This window comes from Fomitopsis serialis (genome assembly GCF_022376445.1).
Source record: "Fomitopsis serialis strain Sig1Antser10 chromosome Unknown B0H18scaffold_26, whole genome shotgun sequence".
In the NCBI taxonomy this organism is placed as follows: domain Eukaryota; kingdom Fungi; phylum Basidiomycota; class Agaricomycetes; order Polyporales; family Fomitopsidaceae; genus Fomitopsis; species Fomitopsis serialis.
In genome coordinates, this window is record NW_025954986.1 from 189,939 (window position 1) to 199,145 (window position 9,207).

The 9,207-nt window shown below is 56.2% G+C and overlaps 4 protein-coding genes across 4 annotated transcripts; 2 read left to right on the forward strand and 2 right to left on the reverse strand.

Annotated features, from left to right (window-relative positions):
• Positions 1-62: 62 nt before the first annotated feature.
• Positions 63-1,674, forward strand: B0H18DRAFT_1002037 (uncharacterized protein). Its single transcript, XM_048028348.1, has one exon. It carries the CDS (start codon positions 291-293, stop codon positions 1,185-1,187), a length of 897 nt encoding a protein of 298 aa, XP_047894405.1. The 5' UTR covers positions 63-290; the 3' UTR covers positions 1,188-1,674.
• On the reverse strand, positions 1,553-3,691 carry B0H18DRAFT_1159713 (HAD-like domain-containing protein; the record flags this gene model as incomplete). The annotated part of the gene is made up of 8 exons (XM_048035799.1): positions 1,553-2,203; positions 2,267-2,457; positions 2,513-2,669; positions 2,718-2,819; positions 2,873-2,977; positions 3,030-3,146; positions 3,194-3,259; positions 3,314-3,691. 8 exons carry the CDS (start codon positions 3,689-3,691, stop codon positions 1,919-1,921), a joined length of 1,401 nt encoding a protein of 466 aa, XP_047894406.1. The 3' UTR covers positions 1,553-1,918.
• A 908-nt stretch (positions 3,692-4,599) lies between these two features.
• B0H18DRAFT_1118291 (uncharacterized protein) lies at positions 4,600-6,092 on the forward strand (the record flags this gene model as incomplete). The annotated part of the gene is made up of 2 exons (XM_048033763.1): positions 4,600-4,614; positions 4,680-6,092. The coding sequence occupies 2 exons, from the start codon at positions 4,600-4,602 to the stop codon at positions 6,090-6,092; spliced, it is 1,428 nt and encodes a 475-aa protein (XP_047894407.1).
• Positions 6,093-6,379: 287 nt separating this feature from the next.
• B0H18DRAFT_272386 (uncharacterized protein) lies at positions 6,380-9,092 on the reverse strand. Its single transcript, XM_048037362.1, has 5 exons — positions 8,959-9,092; positions 8,588-8,903; positions 8,029-8,531; positions 7,706-7,973; positions 6,380-7,654 (listed from the first exon to the last, which is right to left on the reverse strand). Exons 1-5 carry the CDS (start codon positions 8,979-8,981, stop codon positions 6,545-6,547), a joined length of 2,220 nt encoding a protein of 739 aa, XP_047894408.1. The 5' UTR covers positions 8,982-9,092; the 3' UTR covers positions 6,380-6,544.
• Positions 9,093-9,207: the final 115 nt, after the last annotated feature.

The following is a 9,207-nucleotide window of genomic DNA, read 5'->3' on the forward strand; positions in this document are numbered from 1 at the left end:
GTGAAGAGATCGAGATCCAATGTCACCCAACCAGTCGTTCGCCGTACTGCCACCACGTTCAACATTGCAGACTTTCGACTCGGAGTTGATCTCGAGTGCACTGAGTCGATGTGCAGCAAGGATCGACATTCTGGCAAGTCATTCACGGCTTATCATTCCTCGTGCAAATGTCGACGAATCGCAAAGCCCTCGCAGTACTCGTCCGCCTCTAGTGTGAATGCTATCCACAAGTCTCATAACTGCGATACCGAATTCAAGTTCAAGACATCTCCTGGTCACTGGCCACGACAATGCAATCAGAACTCCCTCTGGAACTCTGTGAGATAATCGTCGACCATCTCTGGGATGACTTGTCTACGCTTGCAGCCTGCAGCCTAGTATGTCACGCGTGGCTGCCTACGACGCGGTTGCACAAGCTGCTCACTGTCACGTTACGAACTCTCGAGCGTTGCAAGTGGTTGCAGGCGTTCTTGGACTCGCCGTCCATCAACGCAGAAGATATACCCAACTATGTGCGCGAGCTCCACCTTGGCGCGGACCCAAATGACACAAAGTACGACTGCACCGACATCGGGGGCTTTTGGGAGGATCCGGAGCTCATACCACTCCTGATCAAGTTCTCCCGAGTGGATGTTCTACATCTAGACAACTTGCAATGGTCAGCGGCCGCCTTCCCTTCTGGTAGAGCGACCCAGTTCATGGCCTCGTTCCCGCGGCTCAAACGACTCGTCGTCAAAGTGGCCGTCTTCTACTCGCCGGAGGACCTGCTACTTCTACTCACGGCGTTTCCCCTCCTGACGTCCGTCTCGATGTCGTTCGTCAGCTGGTTCAACCAGGACGTCGTGACGCAGTGGACCACCTCGCCGAGCCGTCCGTGCAAACAGCGCGACGACCCGACCCTCTTGTCCTTCAGGAACTTCAGGACTGATCCGACGTCTTATATCGCCGTCATTACCGCTGCGTCGGTCTCCCAGAACACCTGGTGTCTCGACTTGGACGAGCTCGAATGGATCGGGCACGAGAGGTTTAGCAGCGATTGGATGGTCGCCAGAGCGTACGAGAAGAGCGCGGCGTTCATCAACCCTTTGTCAGGCATCACTGCCCATCTGTTCGCATTGGAAGGGCGTGGTGAGTCGTACGACAACCCACGCTTCAGACTTGCTCATCGATCATGCATGCTGCTGTAGGCTTACTGGAATCGCAACTGGTCTCTCGCCTCGACTCTTTGCACATCAACATTACGACGATGCCCGGTCCCCAAGCATGGACCAGCGCACGCGTGATCCCCGTCTCCACACTCGACATCCGCGAAATCCGCTACACCCTTGGCACCATCCACGCCTCTAGCATATTTACCGAGCTCGGCGGGTGCCTCGCGTGGATGTTCCTCGACAGGTACCTCACCGGCCTGCTGACGGATCACCCCCACCTGGTCCCGAAGTTCCAGATGGACATGGACTTTGACGGCGAGCACGCGGATTGTATGGCGTGCATGGCGGACGTCGAGGATTCGTTCCAAATGAATCTGCCGATGCTCGTGGAGAGCAGAGCGCGGATGTGTGCGATCATCACATACTCCGTAGACGAGGCGGGCCGCCCGGGGATATTCCGCCAGGAAGTATGGTGGCCCAAGGTCCCGGCAGCGGAAACATCTACCAGTCTGCAAATATCCGCGTGAGATTGCTCACATACTAGTCCACGAGCACGTCTGACGATCTTGTAACAGCTTGTCGATGGTCGGTCGTTGACGATTGGCAGCGACTTATGCCAATGGCTCCGCTGGTCCTTGGACCTCATATAGATTTGTCGAGTCATGACGACCCCCGCCGGATAGTCCCTTATCAGGACTGCCATGTGATGTTCAATGAGTTGTGTATTGACACCGTGTAGAATGGGGATGATGTCCGACATGAATGCCTTACGCAGTACTCGGCTGAGCAGGTGGAGTCGCGCCAGCGGCCACGGGGGCACTCGCAGAGCCCGGTGCAGGCGGGTCCTTCGGTGGCGGCGCGCCAGTGACCATAGCCTGCATCGCACTCCAGACCGTACCCCCACGCATCTCTCGCTCCATCGCCTCCTGCTCCTCCTTGAGCATCCGCTCGAAGTTGTCCTTGTTCGCGCGGATGTACGCCATCTCCTCCTGGTACTGCAACTGCGCTTCGCGTCGCTTCTGCTCGAGGTACGTCGGTGGGATTGGCGAGGACTGCATTAGGGGAGTCAGATTAGTTCAGAGAGCGTACGCGATAAGTCGGAGAGAAAAACAGACCTGTCCGCCGCCGCCGAACAAGCTGCTCAGCGTAAAGGAATTCGTGGAAAGACCCTTACGGCCGCTCTGCCATTCCTCGACGTGCTTCTGCTTCATCTCGGCCTCCTTCTTGGCGTACTCGATAGGGATGTCCTTCCCGTGGTACGCCTCCAAGATCGGCCGGACATCGGGCGGATGGAAGATTCCTATTGCTGCAGTGCAGCGTAAGCACACCGTGACAAGAGTGGCGGGCGCGAGGTGACGCACATTCGAGGAAGGGAATCATCGCGATGAGGCCCCTGTCCTTCGGGTCGCCCGTCCACTTGGGCATGATGATCGCGTTCTCCGGCTGCGCGGATACGTGCTCGGCATGCGCATCAAGGACTACGACCTTGGACAAGTCTCGGTTGAGATATGACAGGTCCTACGTGGCGTGAGCCAAAATGGATACCGCAGGAAGCAAGGCCCATACCTTGACAGGCTCTCCTTGCACGGACCGACATGCGTCGCGATATAGCCTGTAGGAGATGAAGAACTGGTAGGGGTCTAGTTTGTCTACAATAGGTGCTGCTGTCTTTTCGAGCCTGTCAGTGTCATGGCAGCAAAACGTGCATCAAGGAGTCTCACATAATTATACTGAGTGGTAAAGATCACGACTTCGTAAAATTGCGACAGATAGGCGATGAAATAATCCACTCCCGGTCGCTTTGCTGTCCGCCAGCCGTGTTGGCGCTGCACGTATTGTGAAGAAGGACCACACCGCTAAGGCAGAGACGCAACTTACATCCCATGTCGACGTCACAAGTAGGTCATCGATCGACACTAGCAGGGTGTACGGTTTTTGGGGGATAGAAGGATGCGGACCAGGCAAAAGCTCGGGCCAAAGGGGTTCTGTAAAGAACTGACCGGGTGTAAGGAACGTCCTCGGGGCGGTCAACGCAGACGTACGTCGAACATGCTAGTGATCCGGGCCCTCGTCCGTCCCCAACGAGTGGAAGGCGCATCCTCGATTTTCTGTGGCAAAAACGGTCAGTAACAGAGATATGACAAGACGGCGTTGTGTCGCACCATCCTCTTCTCCTTCAACTCCCATTCTTCCCACTCCCTGCCCATGAGCCAGGTCTGCACTCCGGCTCCGACGAGGAAGACTGCAAACGCTCCTCGGGCGAGCATACGCCTTCTCCGCTCAATACTCGATAGCGAGTTCTTGGAAGATCGAGCTCCCGTCCGCTCACGAGGGCCTTCATCCTCCTCCACCAAAGGGGAGAAATCCAGGCTAGGCACCGAAGAAGAGGACGGCGTAGAGGGTCCCGTAGGTGCTGGGGGCGGTGGGAGTGTGTCTTTCGCTGGCGACTTCGGCGGCGATGTCTTGGAAGCCAAGCATCGTGCAGAATGCGTGGCTATGCGCCGAGAGACAACGGAGCGGGAGAGGGTAGCCGCCAGCATCGTGATCGTTGAGCGTGCTCGTCGTCGTCGACAGCGTCGAGGTCAGAGAGAATACAAGCAGAATATTCACCGATACGTTGCTCACAAAAGATATTTTAAATACCGAAGTAAGCATATCTGAAAAATAACTAATAGATTAAGCATATAACTGAATATAACTGTTGTTCCCGCCCCTAACATTAAAAGACAGCCAATCAGAGGCGGCGTCTTTCAATGTTAGGCTGCCTTCCATTAAATTCTATATTCATTTCTGGTACTTTATCCTAGTCTATGTACACGCTTTTACGACGATAAGTAAGTCACAATGTTACTATTAGGATCCCGGTTTGTCCGCCCTTCGTTCGGACTCCGTGGCGCTTCCTCAGACACACACAAACTCGTTAACAAGTACACTGGCACTCTCACCGTCCAACGGGCATTTATACGCATGCAGCGTTTCAGAGAAGACCATTGATGTATTACTTCTCATTGTCTCATAGAGCTGTGCCATGACGTACGTTTATACTTATGATAGTATGCGTACGTCGTGAGACGACTTGCTAACCAAATCGCTACTACTCACTTACGCCGCTCACATTTTGCCCAACTCATCTTCTTAAGCCGTCTCAACGGGCCACCCACGATCCTCGCAGGACTCATGCCGTACGGCTTGAATCGGTCTGATGGTTCGTAGTACTCCGAGGCGCTTGGTGTCAGCGCTCACAGCTTCATGCAGTGTCTCCGGAGTCGGCTGTGCCCCGCGAGACACGCTTTCTTCAATCTTATACCGCTGTGTGCTCTCAAGGCCTCACACTCATATCTCTACTCTACGGGTTCCGCTGTCGCTGACCACCAAGTCATCGCGATTCTAATTGCCACTTTGGCTGCCACTATTCAATAAACTGGAATCTTAGTTGTAATCGAGGGTGATGTCCACTGCTCCCGTAAGTATTTCTCACCAAAAACTTTCATCGCCCAGTGCTTACTATATGAGAATTTACCCTTGTAGAAGTCTAATGGGTGGGTGACAGTGGCGATCGCCCTCCCTATCATCCTCTTTGTTTTCGTATTGATCCTAATTCTGGTGCTCCTCCGTCGACGTGTGCAAAAGCGGGCGCAGCAGCTAGAAGATGGTGCCGTATGGGAACGTGGACCATTGATCATGGTGAACCAGACGACGGTCGTCCATAGAGGCCCTCGATGGACTCTGCCACGAAACCCTACTTTACGAGTACCCTTCCTCTCGTGGGGCGGTCGTCCACCTCCAGAAAACCCTGTCATGGATGCGGCTACCTCATCCATAGGAAGTCCTAAGGAGCGCTTCATACTTATACACCACGATCGCTCAACGGCTAGCACGACTGACTCGCACAATGACAACCCGGATGCCAGCGGTTCAAGTTACCGTATACCCCAGTCGCCGCCCCGTCCAGACTCAAAAGAGGCTTCTGACGAATATGAGTCGAGCTTAGGTCACGATGTGGCTACAGCAGTTCCGAGCCTGGCGGTTCGCATCCCCCAGTGGCCGACATGGCTCCCGCGCTGGCCTTCTCCTTCCGTCAGCCGGAATGCAAGCTCCTCACAAGGCCACAGTACCTCCGCGAAATCCGATGACCCATATCCACAGTTGAAGCTTCAGCCGCCTCGCGTTGTCCGCCTCGAGCCGAGCTTCCTACGGGAATACCGTCCCCTCAACAAGCACGCACACACCGAAAGCACAACGTCTCTCATCCCATCCGACGCGCCTCCGGGTGTGAGCGAACCCCCAACTCCCAGTTCTACTCCACCGCCCACCGCTGCCCCGTTGCCCCCTCCCTTGGCCCACGCCCGCCACGACTCGAACCCCGGCCCCAGCACGCCGCCGAGTCGCACCCCAAGCGTGCCCAGTAGCCTCCTCGCAGGGCGCCGCCCAAGCGCAGCACCCTCTCATTCCTCCTCCGTCGCACGCTTCCCTCGCTTCGACGGTGGCACGGACAGCCAGTCGTCGTCAGAGCCGCTTTCGCGAACTTCCACGGCACCATCAGAGTTCGCGGATGCCGGCCGCCTCCCGAACCCGTTCGCAAGTAGCGCGTCACCGTGGCGCACCGTCCTTGCTGTCGTGGGTGAGGCGGGGAGCGAGTCGGCGGAGGGCCAGAGTGCCGTAACAGGAGGCGTGGACATGGGCGTGAATAGAGGGCAGGTTTTGCCGGTCACGCCTGGATCGCCCCTTCCCCGTGTACGCTCGCAGCGTGCGTTCCGTGAGACGCCGTTGTATCTGGAGCAGCCACCAGAGGAAAGACCTGCGTCGGAAGCTGCGATGCGTGGGCATGGACGGTGGCCGTCGTCGGCTACGGGCACTTTGTCGTCGAAGCCGTCGCAGTCGAGCTCGGCGGTGCTGTCATCGAACCCATCGTACGCGACAGATGGTTCTGCGCGGACTTGAGCATTGCATCATCCATTCTTTGATTTTTGTGGGCTATCATATTTCTTTTTTCCCCATTCAATGCACTCGGACAATCACGCATGGACCTTGTAGGTACTACTCGCATCTACAGTCATATATTATATGTACTGCGAATCGCATTGAGACTGAATATCACTCCCGCGATATCGCTGAGCTCGTTTCCAATGGATTGTGGAATCACGTCGATCGACATGACCGTGACATGTAAAATCACTATCAAAGCGTCATGCCAGAATACACCTGAGCACCGTTGAACGTCTCGAGTTTGGGCAATCCACAGATGTCTATGAGATGCCTTGCCATCACATTGAAGTCCAGAGACGATGTACGACACATGAAAGTGCTAGCAAATACTATAGATGGTACGCATTAGTCCAAGTTACAAAACCTTTTACGCTGCGGTATATCGACTACACACTACATACCCCGCCCTATTCGTAGCAGAGAATGAATATCTTGCCCTCCCTCACCGAGATGATCACCGCACCCTGGGACTGATCAATGTTGATCGTCTCCACCGAATCCAACTCCAGATCGTCCGGGATGTCTAGAGTTCTCACGACGCCCTCCACGTCCCTCTCGGGCTGTTTCTCCCAGCGCGCACCCTCTGCGTCGTACAGCCCATCGCGCTCTCCCGCGACGGGTGGGAACGACACGAAGCGGAGGCGCTTCGGGTCGCTCTCGTCGCCCTCCTTGACGTCCATGTCCACGTACTCGACCCACACCGCGTGCCCAAAGTCGACGGCCATCAGCGGCCGCGGCCGCTCTGTCTGCGCGCCGCCGTCCTCCGCGTCATCATCGACCCCGTCGAGCACACACACGACCTCGAACGGCTGGCTGACGTACCAGATCTTCATCATCGAGTCTGCGCCCTCGTCTGCGCGGCTCGCAACGCTGATGGTCGTCGAGTCTGCTGTGGAGTGACCGGAGGAGCTAGAAGTGGATCCTGAGCCGGACCCTGAGCCTGAGGTCGACCCGGACTCGGCATCGTCGGTGGCTGTGGCCGCCTCGCCCTTGGGGTCGCCGCTCACGTCGAAGAGCGGCACCTTGAAGTAGTGCTGCGCGAGGACGTACCGTGTCCGGTGCGACTCCATGTCGTGGTCAGCTAGCAGAACCACGGTGCAGCTCAGTCGAGGGACGGTGGACATCGTCGGCCACCATTGTCGCACAAAATGCGCGCTCTCGGGGTACCATGGAGGGAAGGGGAATGGGTTGGGGTTTTGCGTGGGCGTGCGAGGTTCCGTCTCTATCAGTTCTGCAGGCCGAGGGGCCTGTTCATTGGCTTCTTCGTCAGAGGAGGACGAAGACGAAGACGACGTGATCAACGTCCGCGGCGGGAAGATGAACGGCGCCGTCATCGTCAAGGCTGGACTCACGCGCGCCGACAGTGCGGGTACGAAGGACGCCTCTGGCGACGATGGCTTGTTGTGTTGGCGTAGTAGTGACATGGGGTAGAAGTATTGGTGGGCGTAGTCACTTTCTTCCGAATGTATCACGATCTGCTCTTTGTACAGGATACACGACCAGTTAGAGGACATCGACTGCGTCGCCGTTAATGATCGTCCCCAATGACATAAGGGCTGTTTACTCACGCATTCGATGCCTGTGTCTATGAATACATATTCTTGTTTATCCCAATCCAGCAGAGCGTACAGTCCGATGGTGTTCGACGCCGAGACCCAAACAAAAGCAGATAGCAATCTAGATGACGGATCAAGGAGGAAAACGTTCATGACAACACCGATCGTCTTGAATCGGGCTAGCGTCGTGAAGGTGGGCGTTGGGGTCGTATCGGCGCTCGCATCGGCCTCCGGAAATTGCAGCTTCATCAGCACAAACTCCATGAGCCGGTCTTCGTAGCTGCCCAGGCATCAGCAGTCAGGACGGGAAGGCTTGACAAGGCTGGCAGACGCACGATCGGTGGAGAACCTTCGCCATGGTGAAGAAGACGGTGCGAATCTCGAACTCGACCCGGCACTTCCACAGCTCCCACCGTTCCCTGGGATCCCATTCCGCCAGGCACTTGTCCCGGTGTACGTCCCAGCAGACAACCTTCCCGCTTTTCGTCGCACACAGGCTGTAGCTCGATGTGATCGGGGAGAGCCAGTCCACCTCTTCGTTTGGTGGCGCGCTGATGACCTTATACCAGTTACTCGGCGGCATCGTGTCGTCCCCACGCCCTGTTCCGTTGGCGTCGTGGATGAACGGCCGATTTCGAGCTGGCCTCGGTGGACGAGTCAACCACGCTGTTTCAAGACGCGTGGCTTTCGAGACGACCCCGACGAGCTGCTCCGTCGTAAGATCGGAAAAGCGCTGGAAACCCGCGAGCGGCAGGGCACGACACCGACGCAGGAGTGCAACGGCGAGGTTTCGAAAGACTGGCCTGGTGCTCGCGAAGTCGTGCAGAGACCGACAACTCTACGATTCGCAGCGTCAATCGGACCATGCGCGAGCGTTACGCGTCCCGCACTCACCAGCTGCAGGGCGTGGATGTCCCGGAGATCCAAATGCTGCGCGACATTGAGTAGAAGATCGTAGGGGAGAGTATTAAGCGACATGTTCTCTTGTTGAGCGTCGGTAGTATCGTTTGACGTGCTGGGTGACATTCGAGAGTGACTGCCGAGAGTCAGAGACAAAATTGGCAAGAACCGTGGTGGTATCAGCGAGGCTCGAAACGGAGAGCGGGGTATACTAGAAAGGAACGTCAAGGGTGACGGCCACCGCTGCGACTGACAAGGTCCTGGGGAGGTGGTGGATAGGTCCAGGTATGGTCCGGTCGACGGCCACCACCTGCAGTTCCTCCACCGTAAGCTAACGCCGACGACCGGTCACGTGAGCCACTCGCCTTGACAAGGAGCTTGTTGGCATCCTCCTAAGTACAAGGCTACTTACAACAGCTACAACTCCAATAAACAAAGGGGTCTCTTGAGAACTATTGTCTTGATGAAAAGGCCGGTAGTGACAGGTACGAAGGAACAAGCAAATCAAAAATGATAGATGGACAAAGACAACAGTGGACCGTCGGTGGTAGCAACGCGCTTCGCGAGGGGTTCAATTCAACTGATTGCCCAATAACAACAATTATCACTCACTA

What these genes read in the sequence shown, in the direction of transcription:
- B0H18DRAFT_1002037 (XM_048028348.1), top strand. Translation starts at nt 291, where the DNA reads ATGCAATCAGAACTCCCTCTGGAACTCTGTGAGATAATCGTCGACCAT.
- B0H18DRAFT_272386 (XM_048037362.1), bottom strand. Translation starts at nt 8,981, where the DNA reads ATGCCAACAAGCTCCTTGTCAAG. An exon ending in GCGAAGGTTCTCCACCGATC is followed by an intron (nt 7,974 to 8,028) that starts GTGCGTCTGCCA and finishes ATGCCTGGGCAG; the next exon opens with CTACGAAGACCGGCTCATGG. An exon ending in TAGACACAGGCATCGAATGC is followed by an intron (nt 7,655 to 7,705) that starts GTGAGTAAACAG and finishes ACGGCGACGCAG; the next exon opens with TCGATGTCCTCTAACTGGTC.